This window comes from Melanotaenia boesemani, chromosome 7 (genome assembly GCF_017639745.1).
Source record: "Melanotaenia boesemani isolate fMelBoe1 chromosome 7, fMelBoe1.pri, whole genome shotgun sequence".
NCBI lineage: Eukaryota > Metazoa > Chordata > Actinopteri > Atheriniformes > Melanotaeniidae > Melanotaenia > Melanotaenia boesemani.
Window position 1 is genome coordinate 17,034,824 of NC_055688.1, and position 22,541 is coordinate 17,057,364.

The window sequence follows — 22,541 nt, forward strand, 5'->3', positions numbered from 1 at the left end:
TAATCCACACCACCAGAATCTACAGCAAGGCCATTTGGACTGGAGAAATGTGGCCACAGGTTAGTTGTAGTTACAGGTTTCTCAAGTTCGGTTTTTCATTCTCAGTTATTGGTGCAGTGCTGGACAATGGTTGTTGACGGCAGTCAAAAAAAACATTATTAACACATAAAGTTAGAATGATAAAAAAAGTCCACAGGTCTCAACTGAAGATCTTGACACAACATAATGCAAAAAATCAAATTTGCATGTGTGAAGTCTTTGCATAGAAAAAAAAAAGTGACTCATGTAACTCTGCATATTATAATATGCCAGAACAAAAAGAAATAAAAACGTTAGATTCTGCTTAGCTTTTAAGTTATTAGAAAAGTTCCATTTGTATCAGATACAGAGCAGCAGTGATCAAGTTTGACTTTATATTTACATCATGTGTGTGTGTGTCGGTGTCTGAGTTTGCAGGTAGGGCTGAGCAGGTTGCCATTCGACTCAGGGCAGAGTCTGGAGCTTCAATTGACACCACCTGCAGCTCATCATCCTGCTCGTTATCCTGTTCAACACCCTGCTATTTAGGGACAAGCAGGAGCTGCAGTCTTCACCAGATTTTTTCTCTTTACTGCGTGGTAATCAGGCCAGTTCCAGTGATTTTTCTTGTGCCTCTTTGCAAGTAAACTCACCTTGTTATCTCTACTCCTCAGCACTTTGATGTTCATCCCTTGGAGACTTACAAGCAACTCAGGATTCGGACTTCTCTTTCTGCCAGCCTACCACCTGCTGTTAGTGCCTGCCTGCTTAGCCTGCCTGCCACCTAACTTATTCACCTCAACCAGAGTTTATTCCCTGGCTTTACCCCTCCACTATCAGACAAGCACTGGATCATAGTAAGCCGCTGATCTTGCTGTTATTACCAAACATCTTTTCAGATCCACGCTAACCCTCTGCCCTCTCTTAAGAAGAGTTTTTCTGGACCTGGACCAAGCCTCCCACATATTAGTGTAGAGGTTCCACTCAGATTTATTTGTATACCTACAAAATATACATCCACCCTCTTTGCCTAAATTGTGAGAGCAAATTAAACATGTCTGCAAACCAAAGCCCACAATGTACCATTAAATCTAATGTCTGAAATTTAGAAATAGGAAATATTGCACAAAATCCTGTAGCATTCGTGGCTGATATACTCATATATATGTACTCGCTTTCTGTGATGGTGATTTCCTGAATGCTAAGCTAGTGTTGCATCCTTAAAGCAGACAGGACTCCTTCTTGACTTTGGCAACTTTATTCGCCCCGTGCTGCATATTCTTTGTTAATATGTGGATTTTCTTGAGGCAGCCAGAACATGCAAAATGACCACAACACACACACACACACACACACACACACACACACACACACACACACACACACACACACACACACACACACACACCGTGTGCACAGGCTGATGACTATAGTTCACAAGTGTTACATATTCCTGCAGCATACACAACAAAAAATACTAACAGAACAAAAGACTTGAAAAATTGCTTAAATAATACAAAAGAAAAATTAACATTGCTGAAATACTTCTCCTGGACAATATCTAAATTAGAACATATTATGTCTTAATCTTTCCAGGCTGCAACATTAGCACAAGCTTATACAAAAACACTGAAAATAAAGGCACAGCTTTTAAAGACTTTTCCATATAGTAAATATTTTCACGATTGTGCAAGATTAACTTTCTAGAGATTTTCTAAGAGCCATATGTGTCATAACTGTGTCATGTCTTATAACCTGTGTATGAGGCCCAAAAAAGGTCATGTTTCCTTTGCTCTCACAATTTAGGAAAAGAGGGTGGAAGTATATTTTGTAGGTATACAAATAAATCTGAGAGGAACATCCTGCAGGCCAGCTGGATGAAACATTTAAACAGATGAACAGATTCTGCTCACAAGGGTCAGTGCTGGTGTGCACAAACTATTGTTTACTCTGACCTCCATGCAGAAATCTCACATTGTGCAGCATCTGTAGCAGCAACTTGGTAAACATGGTTTAGATGGTGTAATCAGGACATAGACTAATTTATAAAATGTTTTATTTAATTGAGGAATCCACAAACACAAAGACATATTTAATGTTAAAATCAGGTTTCAATTCAAATGTTTTTTTTTTATTTATTTAGAATCTTAGTAACATACAGTGTGTTATTTGCCTGGTGTGGAAACACTGAAGCTGTTTTGGTGTTGGTGTGATTTAAAGAACAGAACAGTTGATGATTGTTTTGCAGCTCTCTGAAAACTTGGGAGAATTGATGGGAACCAGTCTATATAAAAATACTACAAACCAAGAGTTTATCAAGTTTTAAACCTGAGAATCTTACAGAAATTTAGTGTTTTCCCTTTTTTCCAGTACTTTTTGTGTTTAGCTAAATTCTCTTTGACATTAGATGTATTTCTTTAATTCAACTGACATTTTAAAGTGATATATGGATATATTTGTTTTGTTTCACAGTATATCTATACAGTATTTCAATTCTGTAACTAATTAAGTGCTAATATTGTGCTTTAGCATTAGCTGACTGTAACTATTTGCAGAAACTCCTTAGTACACATTCTGACATGTGAACCTAATCCCATAATTTTGACTTGCCAGTTGAAAATTAAATGATACACAATACAGATTAAGTAAGTAAGCATTCCTGACGAGGTTGGTGTCTGGGTCCTGCCTTCATCAAGAAGAAGAGACCTGCTGATGGTCTGATCTGACATCAGAGTAAACACATTCATGCTCAAATGCTTTCTTCTTCTCTCTTTCTGCTCTTGTGTAGAATGCAACTGATGCATAGTTTGCTTCCACTGCTTGACCAGCCTGAAAGGTGGACAGAGACACAGTTTTCATTCAAATGTTTCTTTGGTAAGAGGTATATTGTAATCTTGATTATCATTTCTGTATATAATACATACGTACAATAAAATATTCACCAAAGGCATATTTACCAAATCATTTGACAGCTCCATACTCGGTATGTGATGTCCAAGATTATGACAAATGTTCATCTCTCCTGCAAAGAAACAAACCCTCCTGAGTATTCAGATGTTAAATGTTGCTCCTTATTTCTCATTTCTAAATATTCTGCAATAAGGTTTTTACAATACTAGGATTTGTAACTCGATACCAATACCCAGAAAAACACTCTGTACGCTTCTAATATCATGGAGGGAAAAACCCTAAATGAATTAATTCATTTTCTGCATTGCATTTGTGTTCTTAACATGAACGTAGGGGCACCAGCACAAAATCAGGAACACTGTTTGAATCAGCTTTTATGTTTTTCATCTTGACCTTCTGAAAAAGAATTTTGTAATAAAATTTGAAAACCTAAGTAAGATTTTAAAGCAAAAATGTACACTAGTACGCTATTACAAGAAAAAAAATGTTGGAAGTCACAGGAGTAAACCTCCATCTCACAACATGGATCCTGGACTACCTGCCCAACTGACCACAGTATGTGAGGACACCAAACTGTGAGTCTGACGGAGTTGTCTGCCGCACGGGGACCCCACAGTGAACAGTTCTGGCTCCCTTTCTCTTCACCATCTACACTGCAGACTTCACACACAAATCAGCAAACTGCCACCCACAAAAGTTCTCAGATGACTTTGCAGTCGTCAGCCTCATCGCAGACGGAGACGACGGAGAGTACAGAGAACTGATCCAGGGTTTTGTGTGCTGGTCTCAGCGGAACCACCTTCAGATCAATGCAGGGAAAACCAAAGAGCTGGTGGTGGACTTCCACAGGTGTAAACACTCTCCTCCTGGACCAGTGAACATCCGGGAATGGACATTGAAAGGGTGACAACTTACAAGTGCCTGGTCCTTCACCTGAACAACAAACTGGACTGGACAGACAATACTAACGTACTGTACAAGAAAGGATGGTGTAGGCTGTATCTCATAAGGAGACTCAGGTCTTTTGAAGTGCAGGGGACACTGCTGAGATCCTTTTTTAACTCTATGGTGGCATCAGCCATCTATTATGGTGTGGTCTTCTGGGGCACAGCATCTTGACTGCTGACAGGAAGAGACAGAACAAACTGATTAAGAAGGCCAGCTCTGTACTGGGATGCCCCCTCGATCCAGTGGAGGTGGTGATGGAGAGAAGAATGATGGCTACGCTTTCATCTCTGATGGAGAAAACATGCCACCTCATGCAGGACTGTTTAACAACACTGAGCAGCTCATTCAGTGACAGACTGCTTCACCTGTGGTGTGTTAAGGAGAGATACCGCAGGTTGGTCCTTCCCGCTGCTGACAGACTCTACAATCTGCGCTGCTCCCAGTAGCCACAACAGTACACAGACGTGCAATATCAATACTAGTGCAATAATGTCAATACATTTTGTATATAGGCTTTTGATATAGACTTCTATATAGATTTTTTATATAGATTTTGATATAGTTTTATAGTTTTATTATATAGTATAGCACTTCCGAAGTGTTATGTTTAAAGTTTGTGGCTGAACGGGAATGTTGGGTCACAGTGATAGTGGTACATAAGATAGTCAGCTTTCCTTTCTTTGTAATGTTACAAACTAAACTGCATGGATCATTTCATGTTGGACGTAGATTTTTGCTGTTTTCATTGCCTCATCATTTAGTCAGATTGTTACATAAAAACAATTTGGCAGATATAAACAAAAACAGTAGTTTTCACACTCCAAAATATACCACCTAACTATTTTAAAAACACACATCACAATCTCTCTCTCTTATACATGCATTCACACACACACACACACACACACACACACACACACACACACACAACGTGCATGCCATAAATTCTTCACCACAAGTTTTGGTGCTGACTTTGAGAACAACTAAAAAGCCGGTACCACATGATGACCATGAGACACGATCACATTAACTCTCCAGTCTTTCATCCTTTACAACACACACCTACACAGATTTCACACTTCTTCCTGGTTTTTAGTAAATACAGTTTAAAAAATTGTTACAAAATGTGGCCTTAAGAAGTCTGAAGGTCACAGAACAATTAAAACCTTGTTAAATTAGTTTTACGTGTGTTAACCTGATCTAACATCTAACATTCCTGTGTTCAGCTGATGGTGAAGCGGTCTGTGTGACTCATCATCATCATCATCTGGGTGAAGATGTGTTTTAACTGGAGGAGGTGAAAACAGTGACTAATCAATTTTTTTTTTATAAACCTTGTACAATGTGTTGTGCTAAAGACCTTAGGTAAATCAATTATTCTTTAATTTTCTTTAAATTTTTCTTTAATTTAAGCTGTTAAAAGACTGAAAACCATTTAACTTCAACCCCTGAACTGAAGCAAAAAACCCCGCTAGAGGGGATGAAAGGATGGACATAAGTCATTGAGTGAGCCTTGGCAGTGTATCTCAATATTTGATCAAAGATCCTGGAACAAGATGACAAAAATTAAGTTTTACTTCAGAAAAACAGAAGATGCTCATGTTTTTGACAACTAAGAGCTATGCTTCTCCTGCTCTGAGAAGCCTACATGTCTTTTTGGCAGATGTACAGTATGTGTGTTTGTGTGTGAACCTACCTTTACAGTGTTCACAAACTTTCTTTTGTTTAACAAAGATAATTAAGACGACAATCACGGTAACACAGCAGGCCAATACTCCTCCAAGTATGATGACAACAGGATCTGGTTTTGGTCTAGAAAACAATCCTAAGAGACATAATGAAATAAAATATATAAAAAAAAAAAAATTACAGGAAATGTATGTGGTGGAAAAAAACAAACAAAATAAAATAAAAACAACTATCCTGTGTTGGCAGATAACATACTAATAAACACATTTTAAACCATTCAAGAAATAATAAACTAAAAAGCCCAAAGTCACTGTAAAGAATTAATTAGGGTCTGAAACACATTTAATGGTCCTGACACATTTTCAGTGTCTCAAGTGTCTCAAGATAATAGTTATTAAACCTACATGATTATATTTGTCTTGTAGTTTGGACTTTGTTAAACTCCTTAATTTTAAAGAGCTGTAACAAATAATCTATTCCACAGCTGATGTGTTTTAACCAAACAGATCATACATGATGAATTAAATACAACTGTAAATACATACCTGTTTCCACTTTAGTTCCTTCACCAAACAGGATGGCTCCACATGTGACCACAGCACAGTAGTACGTCCCAGCTTCAGAGGGGTCTTTTATAGAGAGACTGTGAGAGCAGCTTCTCTCATCTTCATCACTAAAGTTTCCCTGAGTGTAAATAATTCCTGGATGAAATCCTTCTGATCCAGTTCTGAACCAGTAAACACTGTGTTCAGGTGGACACTGCACCCTGGTTTCTTTGTTCTTTGAGGAAAGCGAACACTTGAGAGTCACAGAGTTTTCCCACTCAATCAAGTCAGTCTTCAGACTTTGTTTCTCACATAAAGATTTTTTCTGATTGGGATCTGTGGGGTTTAGTTAAAGAAAGACATTAATACAGATGAAAAACTTATGTTTCAGTAAAAAAAAAAACATAGGTGATCAGTTAGACAAATAGAGACAGTGAAAGAACCACATTTTACCTTTTACAGCCAAAAATATGCCGCTGATGAACGTTTGTGAGTAACCTGCTCCGGTTCCACAGTAAAATGTAGCTTCATCTTCTTTTCTGACATTTGAGATTTTAAGAGAATACCAAGACTGATACTGAAGTACTTCAAAACGAGAGTCTTTAAATTGTTCATACATCATTATTTGATCATATACTACACTCGCTACTGTTTGGAGCAAATGTCCAAGAGACTGCTTATACCAGTAAAGGTAGATAGGCTTCTCAGAGAGTTTACAGTCAAAAGTAACATCTTCACCCAGGCCGACCTCCTTCAAAGAGATCAAATGAGAGAGATCTGCAGTTTGAATCAGAGCTGTAGAAAAAGAGAGAATACATCAAAACAGTAGAAGTATAGTTACAAACAATCAATAGAAGAAATGCAAAGTTTTCACATTCTGTACAAACTGAAATTTGTATCTTTTTTTTTCTTTCTGAAAACAAGGATTACACTTACATAATGTAATGAGAAGACTCCGAGCAGTCAATCTAGTGATCATTGTGTTGAAGTTACTCTACAATGTGTCACAATACTGATGTCACCTCACCCCAATGTGGGGATATATTTCAGGGTTGACCAAAGTTTCCAAAGCAGAATTCAGTGATTGGCTGAACTGTAGAAGATGGGCGTCCCACTACATTTAGAAAACCTGGGGTCCATTTTCGTATGAGAAGAGATGCAAATGTTTTTATTTCTTGAGGTCTTTATTGGAATCGAATTGAGTGTTTCTGTTTCATTTTTAAAAAAAAAAACTTGTTGCTAAAGCTTGTTGCAATCTATTGGTCTGGAAAGTAAAGTTAACATGCAGATGAAAACCTATATATTTTTTTAATTTCCTGATAACCAACAAGGAATGAATCTGTAAAGTCACAACTTTACTTCTCATTTAACAATGCAAATTTATATATATGTGTAATGAATGTGAATGTCATGGTAGTAACAGGCTTTAACCTCTTTAGCCTTCTTCTGGAAACAAGAATTTGGTGCATCAGTCTGCCTTTATAGTTGTCTGAAATCAGCATTTCACAAGTATGATTAAAATGGTATTTTCATTTTAAATTATGAATAAATTGGGGATTTAAGTTCCAAGACTGTCACATCAGGTATTGTGTTTGCTGCTAGATTTTGAATTGTACATCAAACCTTTCCTTTAAATTATCGGCTTTTTAGATGTATGTTATATTGCAACTTAATGATGGTCATTCCTTAATGATGGTCATTGCTCTTGTTAAACAACAGCAAGGTCTTCTGGCGTCATTTGGAGCAAGATAGGACACAATTATTCACCTTATGAATTTGAGACAACTTCAAGTGACTAATCCTCTGATTTAGAACTCACAATCATTATAATGTGGTTTCAAGGCAACAATGTTAGAGAACATCTTGACTGGGGTTAGAATTAACAGCTTTGTCATGTCGGCACTCACTATAAGATCTTTCTGCCAAATCTGTCTCTGAGCATTGCAGTTATACTCAGTTAACTTTAGACCGACAATGGCTCTCGATGCAGCACCCACAAGATATGATTTAGGATATGTAAAATTTTTTTCTTTTACTCAGCTCACCATTTCCGTGGATGGCAGTCTCGAACTGATCCCAGAATTCTTGCCATTTCTATATGTCACTGTCATATTTATTAATATAGAGTTTTGCCTGTTGTCACATCTCTCAGCTGTGCAGCTCTCCGTTCAACAGGTGCTGCTGGGTAATATTTTTCAACAATTCTCATTGCTCTGCTTTTCCAGAGGTTGAGGTGATCATAATAATCCACAGTTTAAACCACATCTGCCTCCTTTACATATCTAAATCAAACAAATAAATGAATAACTATATTATTCTTTAAAGATATAACATCACACCTATTGGGTAAAGAAGCCCCTTATGTATAAATCCAGCTTGAGTGGGCAAGACATTGACTCACTGATCCACACCACCAGAATCTACAGCAAGGCCACTGGAATGCCATTTGGACTGGAGAAATGTGGCCAATGGTAACACTGAGGACGTTGCACTTCCAGAGGACAGAATAGCAAATGCTGAGGAGAGCTACGAGTACCTTGGCATACTACAGGCTACTGGCAACCATGAAGAGGCCACATCCTGAGAATTTCTATGCAAGTTATGTCTGTGTGCACTTAAAAAGCAAGTTACAACATCAGCCTCATCAAGGCCTTATTGTAGTTGAAGCATCCATCCAGTTCCAGAAGATATCTACAAGTCCTCACCATTAAAGAAAAAAGTCATAAGGAAAGGGCAAAAACCCCTGCCAACAGCACCTAATGACCCAGATCATACTGCATGCAGGAGTATGACTTCCCAGCAACAGGTTAGTTGTAGTTACAGGTTTCTCAAGTTCGGTTTTTCGTTCTGAGTTATTGGTGCAGTGCTGGACAATGGTTGTTGACGGCAGTCAATTGTTGATGACCGGGTCTCATTTCTGCCTTCTTGTGATGGAAAGTGGTGAAAGGTTTAATCTCTCTGGTGACATTGTGTTTTGCAATTTTGCGACTTTACCATTTAGAGTGTTAAAACAAATGAAAAAAGAACTGAACTTTAAACTAGCTCATGAGAAGCATGAACACTGTTGTGGCGTCATGGTAAAGAATTTATATTCCAACATGAAACGTGCTTACACAGGGGTGGTGGGCCTCAAAAGAACTCAACGGGAAATATAAAGGAAAGGAAGTGCACTGAGAAGTGCTCTGCCCAAAACATTTGGGCCATAATGAAGTGAAACTGACCAGAGTGCTGTCCATTTTGTCCAACTTATTACATAATCTTTCGAATTTACACATTAACAGAGTCTGCAATTTTCTGCCAGCATTCCTTCCAAACTGTTGCAGTGGCAACAGTGTTGCTTTTGGCCTAGATGATGTATTTGAATTCTTCAATTTTTGAAGAATAACTGTCTGCTCCTCCATGGTAAAGTATGCTCATCTGTAGGGTTTTTCAACGTTTTCAATTGGTCAGACAATGCAAATACCACATCTTTAATGTGAGTGCACTGACTGAGATGGCAAAACCATGGGTTGAGTTACCGAGTTGATAACCAGCTTCGTAGTACCGCTTATCAGGATTGCGAATGTCTGGGTAAGTCTACCCAGGTAACAGAGATACCCTGGGTATATTAATCCCGCTTTGTCCTACAATCCCCTGGTTGTTTAAGATCTAAAAAAAACTCTAAATCTAACTAAACTGCAAAAACGTCCTCAACTCAGCCACACTGAAAAGTGTTCATTGTGCTTTAATTTAATTTCTTCATCGGAAAACCAATAGACATGTGAATTCAGCAAATCCAGTAAAGGATGATGTAAAAACCCACTTAATTTCTTCCAAACGCTTTTTGATACTATAAAAAGATTCCGGTCTAGGACAAACCTACAATAGGACAACCTGCAGGATGAAGAAGGTGTAGTGAATGCATTACCAGCGGTTCTCAAACTTTTGAACTGTATGTATGTGTATGTGTGGGTTCTCTCCAGGTACTCTAGCTTCCTCCCACTGTCCAAAGACATGCATATTAGGTTAAATGGTTTCTCTAAATTCCCCCTAGGCGTGTGTGTGAGTGGTTTTTTGTCTCTATGTGTTGGTCCTGTGATGGACTGGTGACCTGTGTCAGGGTGTATCTTGACTCTCGCCTGCTAATTGCTGGGATAGGCTTCACTGTGACCCTAAACTGGACTAAGCAGTATAATAAATGGATGGATGGATAGATGGAAAACCAAGCATGGTTTCAGCACAGGGTTGGGCAGGGGGTCCATGGCCTTTTATTACTTGAAGGCAGTCCTCAAGGAAATAGGTTAGGAACCACTGCACCATATGTGTCAGTATACATTTTTGTTAGGGAGCCACATATAGCCAGACCAGTTAAATAGCAGCATATCAACCTATAAATAATGAGAACTCTACATTTTGCTCTTTGTCTTAGTGAGGAAAAAGTCAAGAACATAATTAAGATGTTGACATTTAATGAGCTATCCATGTAGAAAACATTATGAAGACACTGAGACATAAGTGCAGTTGTAAAAAAATTTAAAAATCATTTACACATTTAGATACGCTGTTATTTATTATGTGTTGATTATGACTTTTACTATTTCTAAATATCTGTACATGAAATGTGCTATACATGGCTGTGGTCCCTGTATGTGGTGCTTGGGGCTCGCTGTCCTCTGGTCCGCCTGGGGTGTCCCCCATGGGGCATGGTGGTTGGGTTATGTGTGATGTGACTGTGTGATAGTGAGTGCTTGTGGGTACCGCACAGGGGAGGGTGTGAGTGTAGGGTTATATGGGGTGAAGAATGGAGTAGGTAGGGAGTGGGGGGCACCCTGGTTCCAGGGGTGTGCGGCTAGAACATCGGGGTGTGTGCTGGTCTACGCCGGGTGACTGTCTGGGGGGGGGCTGGTCCTCCTAGGCATGTTGAGGGCCCTCTGCCTTTGGGGGGTGGGGTGGCTGCCTCTGGGCTTCTGGGGCCCTGGGCCCTTCACTTGGGCTGCCCTGGGTGGCTGGTCCCTGGTGGGGCCGGCAGCTGCTGATCTTGGCCCACTGGGACCTGTGCCCCAAGACCGTGGGGGGCTCTTGCTGGGGCTGTTCTCTGCCGTCCTTCGGGTGGGGCTGGAGTCGTCTTCGTGGTGGGGTAGCTTGGGTTGGTGCTCCAGGGCTGCTGCTGAGGGCCTGGGTCTCTGGCCCTGGTCTGCCTCTGACCTCCGTAGAGGCGTGGTCGCATTTGCACGATCTCACTCACCACTCTTCATTACTAATCACTCCTTATTCCTCATGCTCTGCATGCTGACACAGTCACTGAGTTGTCCAGTGGGTTTATATACTAAGAGATTATTCTTTTTTTTTTTTTTTTTCCTGTGAGTTAGTATCGGGTCGCTGTTATGTCTTTTTGATTTGGTTATTATTTAAAAACTCTTAATGACTAGCAGCTCTGTTTTTTCTGTGTGTGTGTGTTTCTGTTTTTGTTTTTGTAAAAGTTGTAGGAAATTTTGTTGTCTGGTGATGGTGTGGATTGAAGGGTTGTTTCCTTCTGTCTGTGATGTTTTTGTTTCCTTTCTTCTTTCCCTTTTTCTCTTTTTGCTATTTTCCATCTTTTTCAGTCCCATCCGGTCAGGTCCAGCAAGATTACATAGATTCCATGCTTGAAAGTAAATAAATAAATAAATGAATCAGATTATCAAGAGGAGCCTTACCCATAGGCCTCCCCTTGGCAGAGCAAATTTCGCTTTATGATCAAAGTAACTTTTCAAGAATTATGTTATTTTAAATGTTCCACATGTGTGTATTTATCCTGACTAAAAGAACTGACTCACCTCATAATACAAACTCAAGTCAGATTTAAAGAAAGACATAGAAGATATAGCAAGTTATTCCACTTATTATTTTCTCATGTACCTCCGGGAGTGTACCCCTATTTCAGAAACACAGCATTATGAATACAAAATTAAACAGAATAGTCTTTAAAAGATTTTGAGTAAAACATTGTGTGAGGCAAAAAAAGTTGCAAACTTCAACTTAACTTGTGCCCTAATGTTTCTGACCTGCATAAACAGATAAAAGGTGGTACAACTGCTTATAATAGAATAACTTTCCTATAGTTTCTAGTATATTAGGTGTCATAGTGTTTTTATAACAGCTAGTTTAACTGGTTCAGATGATAGCTTTCACATTCACCAATTTGACGGTTAATCTTTTCATGAATTCTATTTTTACCATGAAAATTTCCATCAACAAGCGGTTACACTGACAAACAAAACCTGTGGTTGGCTGTATCTCTGCCCCATGACCAAAACCAGAAGCTGTTTACTCAGAATAGACCAAGCTTTGAGCCTCAGGCAGATAAAAAAAAAAAGAAAAAAAAAAAAGAACAAAAAATAAAACTGTTCTCTATCCTTTTATTTACAATTAAATATAATATCTTTCTGTGTGTTGTTAAAGATGTACTATACAGCTACAACTGTTTAGATATTTAAAAAAGCATGTTTGTAGTTCTTATTTAGTTTCCATTTAAGATTAAAGCAGGGTTTGACAGGGAGACAAGCCCTTTTGTGTTCACACCTTTGTTTGAAGCCAAAACCACAGCAATGTGTCTAGTTTACTTTGTGCTTCCACTTCTTACTATCACTTTTAATCTTGATTAATTGCATTTTTATCACATAACCATATTTGCCCAAAAAAAGCATAATTTTTTATTTAAACGGATTTTAGTGGATGACTGCTTCAAATAATAGAAAGAGAAATGAAACTTCTAAACTCAAGCTCCAGTAATGTCTGGGAAAATGCATTCAAAACAGTAGAAAAAGAACAGAAAATGTTTCTGGCAAACACTGAACAGACCTAAAGTGTGATTTTAAGTACTTTAACTAACAGCTCCAGCTGATTAAAAATCTACAACATGTTACAGTGCTTTTAAGTTTTTAAATGTTTTTGTCAACACGCTATATTAATATCTGATGGTAAGCCAGGGCGATACCAGCTAGTGTCAGCTTTGCAGGTTTAATTTTTTTTTAATTTTTTTTTTTCCTGTCCTGTCCAGCATATAAGTAAGCCGAATGATAGTCTGGTTGCTGTGTTGTGCCAAACAAATTTGCTCTGCCAAGGGGAGGGTTATGGATATAATGCTCCTCTTCATAATCTGATTCATTTATTTATTTACTGTTATTTATTTACTTTGAATTATGGAACCTACCTTGCTGGACCTGACAGGAGGGGACAGAAGGGCCAGCAGCCGTTGACCCCCCAGGCACCAGCCATCCAGGGCAGCCCAAGCAAAGGGCCCAGGGCACCAAGAGCCCAGATGTCAGGCAACCACCTCCTCCTGCTTGCCCCCGGCAGAGCTCAGGGGAACAGGGGTGTGAGAGGTCCCCATTGCTCCCTGAGAGGCCCCCCAGGGCAAGAAAGGCCAGGAGCAGAATATCTGATATCAGATATTTTTATTAACATCTAAATGGGCTTAGTGAATAAGAAAACTCACTCAGCTATTGGTTAATATAAAGCAATTTCTGTTTCCTCTACATAAGAGTAAAACAGCAACTGCATTAATTCCTAATGGTTATGATAATATTTCTATCAGAACCTTTATCTTGTTCTTGTTCCATGTCTGACCATGAGCGATGTCTTCCAGACAGAGATGCCCATCATCCTGCACACAAGCATGTTTTAGTTGTGTTACACACAATACCACAATTGTGTTGTGGTGCTCTTCCTGTATTTGGTTCACCTGAAGTGAACCGAGAGCTACATTTGTAGGCAGACCAGAGATTTTCACAGGTTAGTTTGTGCTTGCTCTCTCACATCACTGAAGTTATTATTTGATCAGCTCCAAATAAATGTGTTTCTGTGAAACATACAATTCTGTGGCAGCAGTGATCTAATCCACTGAGAACTGAGGGCGACGGTTTCTCCTCTCTGCTGTGGTCTTCCTGAGAAGTGACTGACAGAGAGGGTCTAACATTAGCTTATGTTGGTGCTGCTGCTTCAGTTTGGACCTTTCTAATTTTTAAACTCTGTTTGCTGCTTCATTATTTAAGCCAAGCATGTGATAAAAACCCAACTTAAAATATGAAAGAAAAACTTGCTGCTGTTGTTGTTTTATGGGATCAGGTTGGAAAAATGGTTAATGTTATCTCTAAAGATGTTTGCAGCAAAGTACCAACATAGTAAAAGCCAAACAGGTTTTGAGATTGTTTCCTATCACTTTACATGACTGCAATAAAGTGAACCATCTAATAATAGGCTTTAATGGTGAAGTCACAGGTGAAGTAATGAGAGCAAATACTGTAGCAGGCTTAACTGCTGATGATGTAAGTATATATAGAAAGATCAAACCAACCAACCAACTTTGTTATTAAATTCACAATTAAGTTAATAATATAATTTAATTTAACAAGTAAGGACATGATATACAGTCATGGACAAAATTGTTGGTACCCTTCGGTTAATGAAAGAAAATATCACAATGGTCACAGAAATAACTTGAATCTCACAAAAGTAATAATAAATAAAAATTCTATGAAATTTAACCAATGAAAATCAGGCACTCCTTTTCAACCATGTTTCAACAGAATTATTTAAAAAAATAAACTCATGAAACAGGCCTGGACAAAAATGATGGTACCCTTAACTTAATATTTTGTTGCACAACCTTTTGAGGCAATCACTGCAATCAAACAATTCCTGTAACTGTCAGTGAGACTTCTGCACCTCTCAGCAGGTATTTTGGTCCACTCCTCATAAGCAAACTGCTCCAGTTGTCTCAGGTTTGAAGGAAGCCTTTTCCAGACGGCATGTTTCAGCTCCTCCCAAAGATGCTCAATACGATTTAGGTCAGGGCTCATAGAAGGCCACTTTAGAATAGTCCAATGTTTCGTTCTTAGCCATTCTTGGGTGATTTTAGCTGTGTTTTGGGTCATTGTCCTGTTGCAAGACCCATAACCTGCGACTGAGACCAAGCTTTCTGACACTGGCCAGCACATTTCTCTCTAGAATCTCTTGATAGTCTTGAGATTTCATTGTACAGGCACAGATTCAAGACACCCTGTACCAGATGCAGCAAAGCAGCCCCAGAACATAACAGAGCCTCCTCCATGTTTCAAAGTAGGGACGGTGTTCTTTTCTTCATATGCTTCATTTTTCCATCTGTAAACATAGAGCTGATGAGCCTTGGCAAAAAGTTCCATTTTTGTCTCATCTGTCCATAGGACATTCTCCCAGAAGCTTTGTGGCTTGTCAACATGTAGTTTGGCTTTTTTATGATTTGTTTTCAACAATGGTGTCCTCCTTGGTCGTCTCCCATTAAGTCCACTTTGGCTCAAACGACGACGGATGGTGCGATCTGACACTGATGTTCCTTGAGCTTGAAGTTGACCTTTATTCTCTTTAAAAGTTTTTCTGGGCTCTTTTGTTACCGTTCGTATTATCCGTCTGTTTGATTTGTCATCAGTTTTCCTCCTGCGGCCACGTCCAGGGAGGTTGGCTACAGTCCCATGGATCTTAAATTTCTGAATAATATGTGCAACTGTAGTCACAGGAACATCAAGCTGCTTGGAGATGGTCTTATAGCCTTTACCTTTAACATGCTTGTCTATAATTTTCTTTCTAATCTCCTGAGACAACTCTTTCCTTTGCTTCCTCTGGTCCATATTGAGTGTGGTACACACCATGTCACCAAACAGCACAGTGACTACCTGTAGCTTATATATAGGCCCATTGACTGGTTACAAGATCGTAGACACCTGTAATGCTAATTAGTGGACACACCTTGGATTAACACGTCCCTTTGGTCACATTATTTTCAGTCTTTTGTAGGGGTACCATCATTTTTGTCCAGGCCTGTTTCATGAGTTTATTTTTTTAAATAATTCTGTTGAAACATGGTTGAAAAGCAATGTCTGACTTTCATTGGTTAAATTTCATAGAATTTTTATTTATTATTACTTTTGTGAGATTCAAGTTATTTCTGTGACCATTGTGATATTTTCTTTCATTAACCGAAGGGTACCAACAATTTTGTCCATGACTGTACACAGACATTTTTACATAATTTTGATGATAGCCATGACTATGACCCTGATGTTTCCTCTTCAGTTATCTCTTCTGTACCAAGAAAACTTGTATTGGATCAGCACATTGTGTTTTTGTTCTGCATCATATCGCCTAATCATAGATGCAACTCCATAAAAAAACATAGCTGGTAAAAATCAGCTTGCTCTCTCAACGTGTTTTTAAAACTTGAAAGATGTTTCCCTGGTCTCACAGCACTTTATAAAGTCATGCGAACAAAGGTGAAGCCACATGCAGCAGCTACTCTGACAAACAAAAGCTGTGGTGGGCCATTTCTCCGCCTTTAGACCAACCACTGAACCTGGTGACTCAGAACAGACCTTCCTGAGCACCAGCTACACATGAAGTGTGAACAGCAATAAAGAATAACATTCTTGTTAGGTGCATATTCAAAGTTAAAATGGTACCCATCAACAAACTGCCCATCCATCATGTGCGAGTGATGTTATGGTAATTGTGTTTCAGTGTTTTTGCACTTACTCTTTTATATATACCAGTTCAAGACCTGCTTCCCATGATTAAAGCAAAGGTTCATACAGAAGAAAAGTGTCTTTGTGTTCACACCTTCAAAAGCCTGACTGCAGCAATGCTGAAGTTTAAATGCACCAATCATGTTTTTCTGTCTAATCTGTTGTAGATGCAAGCAGATCTGCACAATCAAAGGAACAATGGGGGGTATAACTGGACTACATTTTAAATAAATTTGATGTTTTGTTGTAAATTTGTTATTAGAATAGAATTTTTTTTGCTATTTTTCTATTTTCAGCTTTGCCTTCATTATGATTTATACGTGTGGGACCTGGGAATAATGTGGCAGAGAATTATCAGTTTGGGGTGCTAATTACAATTATAGGTACTGAAACACCAGTTTAAGTATTCAAAAGACTATTTCTATACATTTTGTTTATCCTTACTTGCATGGTGCACATACAAGAAGCTGACATGAAACATGATGTGAGACAGGGGGTGGGACATCAACATAAGTACAGTCAAAAGGAGGATGTTGTGGTGATGAGCCACCAAAATACTGAGCATTTAGAACAACTGTTGTCAGATAAATATGTTCTGGCTTGTGGTCAGTTATAAGATCAACTCAGCGAAGACCACAATCAAAAATTTTCCAGTCCACTATACACTTACAGCACTTACAGTTTTAATACTTTCACTTATATTTTCATTATGCTTTGCAAGATGTTGTTTCCTCAATTCTTTGCTCTGCTTCTTCTAGTTTATATTACATTTTAGTTTATGCATTACATCATCAAGAGGTTTTAGATTGAAGTCACAGTTGTTTTATTTAACAAACACGTTTTTCCTCCAGGGCCACATGTCTGTCCAAATTTTACATTTTTCAAGGTGAACATGCTTCTGTGATACTAAAATGATATTATAAAGATAGCAGTGAGGTGTGACAACACCTACCGGTTTACTTTAGTTTACCAACTGAGAGAGTGGGGAGTTTGTCCTTTTCAAGTAACACTACATAACTTTCTTAACTTAAAATTTTGTGCTTTTTCACTAATTTTAATAGTACACTGATATTCATTGTGTACATTTCTGGAGCCATTGTTGCCCTGCAGTGTCCCCCAGGCAAAAAAGCTGAACACTACTTTATTGGCCCACCCAAAGAGACAGATGCTAAATGAAGCCTTCTTCAGGGGGCGCCCAAGTTCAATAGTGGGACTGAAATATGTAGAGCTTTTGAATTGGCTGTCTTAGACACCATCTGATATGTCTTCTCTGTCTGTAAACTATAGCACAAACGGTGTGGAATCATCTTTTTGCCACAGAAGCAAAAATAACCACTTATTCCTATTTGGCTCAGTGTGACAAACTTTTTGTGAACATTATTGTGGTAGCATGTCAGAAACTGGCGATAAAGACCATGAAGTCTGACTTCAGCTTTAAATGCTGTTTTGAATAGTCCTTTAAAATACAGTTTAAATGTGTTTTTAAAGGAAGAAAATACAGTATAAAGATGCAAAAGGAGACAGAGGCTACAGATGGTCCCCTGCAACACACAATGTGATGAATAACTAGCAAATATATCTCCTTCACTCAAACAAAGAAGTTGCAAACATGTGTTTTGAAAAGCAAGCTAGTTACAAAATCATGGCAAAAAGGTGGACTGGTGTCATACACCCCCACAGATGCTTGGCCAATAAGATCTGTATCAATCTAAACTTCCATCTTATGTTTCAAGCCACTCGGTTGAGAAACTGTTTTCCATCAGCAACAACTGGGTAACTTTGAGACATGACTCATGGTGTACAGCCTTTTCCTAATCACAGAAAAATATGGGTATGTTTGAGCAGCATGAAGAGATGCTCAATAATCATCATTTTTTTGCTGGCCAAGGCCTGAGCACAGAAAACAGTCACACATGGCTGCCCATATATATATATATATAAATATATATATATATATATATATATATATATATATATATATATATATATATATATATATATATATACACTACCGTTCAAAAGTTTGAGGTCACTTTGCCATGGGATTCTATAGGGAAGTGACCCCAAACTTTTGAACGGTAGTGTATATATATATATATATTATTTCTGCATCATTTCACGTTTCTGTTCTTCCCTCAAGTTCTGTTACTTGTTGGTCCTCTAAAGCTAAATGACGTATGTGTGTATGTTTTTTTAATCTGCCTGACTATTTGAGTTTTAGATGGACGATTCTTATATTCTGAAAATGTGACAAAGTGCCGATAACAGAATGTGGATGACTACAGTTAATTCAGGCTGCTAGTGATGGAAACCAACCTTAAAACATGAAACGCAAACATGCTGATGGTGCTGTCTTATGTGTTCAGGTTGGAAAGATGGTTGTTTTATTTCCACTGTGGTAGTACAGTAAAACACCAACACAACAAAAAGCCAATCAGACTGGTTTGAAATTCTTCCCTCCCACCTTACATGATCATATGAAGATGAATCATTTATGACACTGATAATGAAATGCTCTGGCATATATGCAGACATCAGTGGATCAATGAGAAAATGCTGATCATCCTTTATTTACTGCTGAAGCTAAAAGTGGGATGTAAGTTTATAAAATCAGCTTCATATGCATATGTTTTACTATTATTTCTTAACGTATGACCTGTACTAATCTCTCTATGATTTGTTTTGTTTTACTATAAGATTGCACAGATAACCTGAAATTTGAAACAAAAACTGTTGCTGTTGGAGAGGATGTGACTCTGGAGTGTTCCCGTCCCACATCTGACTACGGTGCAACTTTATTTTGGATCAGACTTGTTTCTGGAAGCTGGCCTGAATTTCTGGGAGGAACATATGTCTTTGATTACGATGGTGTTAACAAGACTCCTCACATAACAGCAGAACAAAAGCCTGGAACTTATATACTGCAGATTAATGGAGCTAAGCTAAGTGATACTGGTCTTTACTACTGTATAAAAACAAATCAACTTCAGCTGACATTTTCTAAAGGGACTTTCCTCAGAATTAAAGGTAAATTAGAAGAAACAGAGTTTGTGTTTTCATTAGCAGATATATACATATTTTCAAACATTTAACCTCTAAGTCAAAAAAAAAAAAAAAGTTTGACCTGTTTGCTTCTTGTTGTTTTTCCAGGACCAGAACCAGATATCACTGCTGTCATTCAGGAGCCTCAGTCTGATCTAGTCCATCCTAGAGATCCAGTGACTTTTCAGTGTTCGGTCCTCTTTGACACTGAGAAGAAAATTTGTTCAGCAGATCACAGTGTGTTCTGGTTCAGAGCTGGATTAAAAGAATCTCATCCCAGTGTGATTTATGTTCATGGAGACGGTGGTAATAAATGCTGGAGAACTCCTGAGGCAAACTCTGCACAGAAATGTGTCTACAGCTTCTCCAGGGACGCCACCTCCACTGATGCTGGGACTTACTACTGTGCTGTGGCTACATGTGGACAGATTTTATTTGGAAATGGCACAAAATTGGACATAAAAGGTATTTGCATAACATTTTAGAATCTGGTAGAATCTATTAAATTATTTGTATAATCTTACCTGAAAAATTAGTTACCATTGATTGTTGCTTCTATTTTTTCAACAGCTAATGTGTGGGATATGCAGCCGGGCAAAGCAGTCTTCATACTGCTAAGTGTTGCTTTGACTGCTAGTTTTGTCATCATAGCCTTCCTCATTTGTACCATTAAGAAGAAAACTCACGTTTGTTCAGAGGGTAACACATCACTCATCATCCTATTTAATCATATAATTACAGCTTTTAATTATCCATTTTAAATGTTTCTGTCACTTCTCACAGATACGGTAACAGCCCATGATGATCAGCAGAGTCAGCAGGTAAAATGGAGAAGAAATTTACACATAATGTTTGGCACATATGTAATTATGAAACTTTACAATATCCTTCCATTTATTGATGTTTTCCTCAGAGAGATGAGGCCTCAGTGATTTATTCTGCACCGGCCTTCACCAGAGCCGGGAGAAGGAAGATAGACACATCCGAAGCAATCTATACACTTGTCAGTGCAACTGGAAATGATTAACAAGGAAACTTATTAATCATTAATGTCATTATTTTACCAATAATTGTCGCTTTTGTTTTGTTTTGTTTTTTGTTAAATGCACAGTGAAGGACGTCTTTGGGCTTGTTCGTTATTGTAAGTGAACAATATTTCATAAACTGGTATAGCCTGCATGAAACTGCTACATGTTTAACATTATTTTTCCGTCATGTTTAGTTGCTGTCATAAACATTTTTCTTGCTGTTACTTATGAAATTAAGTTAATATTTTTGCAGTTATTTTGAGTGAAATCTCACTGATAACCCTCAGCAGTGCACATCTCATACACTGTATTATTTCCTTTATTGTAGCATTTTTGTTTTACATTTGTTAGAATGTTAACTTCTGATATTGTTTCATTGTAAAACAATTATACTGCTCCTTTAAAATGTAATTTAAAAAATACTATACACATTTACTGTGACTAATAAAGGAATATTCTGTTCTACTAAATCTCCTGTTATATTTCACATTAGTTTGAGAACATATTCTATTTTCCAGGGCATCAACTTAAATTTCTTAAATTTCTTAAATTTTATATTGGCACTTGTTTGACTTAATTTCTAATTTGTTGGAAATTACTTATTTATCTTTAAAATTAAGTAGTTGCAACAATAATGATAAGACAAACAATTTGAGACTGTCATCTTTCTTTAAAGTGTTTGCATTACATAGAAGAAGAGTTAAACACTTTACACAGACTGGAATTTAGTGTTTGTCTAACATTATGTCTAGATAATGTGTATTTAAGGGATGTAAATCAAACACTGCATTGACATGAGATGTCAGAATTCACTTTGATAATTACAGGTACAGCATTTTATCAATATTCTTAGGAAAGAAGAAAATGTGCAGCCACAACTACAATGCTCTATACAAAACATATACTCACTGGGGAAGAATATGAGTTATCAATATTTTCAAATATGAGTAAACAATGAAAATATTGTGGTGAATTCTTTACATAATTTGTTATAACTTATAGTTATAGCAGTAGGTAATTCATACTGAATTTCAATGACTAATAAAAGTGTTTAAGAGATCAATAGAGGGCTTAGCGACATCATTTGGTTGTTAGAGTTATAGGAAAGAATCAAAGTGAAGAAATGTTTAAGGAGCACTAAACCTCACAATCAAGAGTATTCCCTATTTTTTCAGTCTTCTATTATACTCCTAGTCATCTGTCACTCATAATTTATTTTTATTTTTTTTAAACTTGTCCTATCCAGCACCACAGCAAGCAAATTGATAATCTCGTTGCTGTATCGTGCTGAACAAATTTGCTCTACCAAGGAGAGGCCTATGGGTAAGGCTCCTCTTGATAATCTCATTAATTTATTTATTTATTTACTTTGAATCACAGAATCTATGTAATCCTGCTAGACCTGACCGGAGGGGACAGAAAAATATGGAAAATAGCAAAAATATGCAAAAGGGAAAGAAGAAAGGAGACAAAAATCCACGCCATCACCAGACAACAAACTTTTACACTTCTACAGAAAATTTCCTACAACTTTACAAAGAACAAAAACACAAACACACACACACACACAAAAAAAAGAGCTGCTTGCTAGTCATTAAGAGTTTTTAAATAATAACCAAATCAAAAAGACATATCATGAAAGTAGCATAAAGGCAACCAGATACTAACTCACAGGAAAAAATAAAATAAAAAATTCTTAGTAAATAAAACCACTGGACAACTCAGTGACATGAGGAATAAGGAGTGATCAGTGATGAAGAGTGGTGAGTGAGATTGTGCAAATTCGAATACGCCTCTATGGAGGTCAGCGGCAGACCAGGGCAGCCCAAAGACCCGGGCCCTCGGCA

At 37.8% G+C, this 22,541-nt stretch overlaps 1 protein-coding gene and 1 long non-coding RNA gene across 3 annotated transcripts; one reads left to right on the forward strand and one right to left on the reverse strand.

The window, feature by feature from the left end:
* Window positions 1-2,104: 2,104 nt before the first annotated feature.
* On the reverse strand, window positions 2,105-5,620 carry LOC121642573. Its single transcript, XR_006010918.1, has 3 exons — window positions 5,573-5,620; window positions 2,976-3,040; window positions 2,105-2,847 (listed from the first exon to the last, which is right to left on the reverse strand). It is a non-coding gene; the product is annotated as an uncharacterized LOC121642573 (long non-coding RNA).
* Window positions 5,621-13,794: 8,174 nt separating this feature from the next.
* Window positions 13,795-21,131, forward strand: LOC121643243 (signal-regulatory protein beta-2-like). 2 transcript variants are annotated; one of them, XM_041990556.1, is made up of 8 exons: window positions 13,795-13,799; window positions 15,816-15,818; window positions 19,163-19,220; window positions 19,322-19,651; window positions 19,775-20,131; window positions 20,237-20,365; window positions 20,450-20,487; window positions 20,580-21,131. In XM_041990556.1, exons 3-8 carry the CDS (start codon window positions 19,178-19,180, stop codon window positions 20,691-20,693), a joined length of 1,011 nt encoding a protein of 336 aa, XP_041846490.1. In that variant the 5' UTR covers window positions 13,795-13,799; window positions 15,816-15,818; window positions 19,163-19,177; the 3' UTR covers window positions 20,694-21,131. The 2 variants fall into 2 exon arrangements, with proteins under 2 accessions (XP_041846490.1, XP_041846489.1); XM_041990555.1 differs by lacking the exons at window positions 13,795-13,799; window positions 15,816-15,818 and having other exon boundaries at window positions 19,095-19,220.
* Window positions 21,132-22,541: the final 1,410 nt, after the last annotated feature.

What these genes read in the sequence shown, in the direction of transcription:
- LOC121643243 (XM_041990555.1), top strand. Translation starts at nt 19,136, where the DNA reads ATGCTCTGGCATATATGCAGACATCAGTGGATCAATGAGAAAATGCTG. An exon ending in GACTTTCCTCAGAATTAAAG is followed by an intron (nt 19,652 to 19,774) that starts GTAAATTAGAAG and finishes TTGTTTTTCCAG; the next exon opens with GACCAGAACCAGATATCACT. An exon ending in AACTCACGTTTGTTCAGAGG is followed by an intron (nt 20,366 to 20,449) that starts GTAACACATCAC and finishes CACTTCTCACAG; the next exon opens with ATACGGTAACAGCCCATGAT.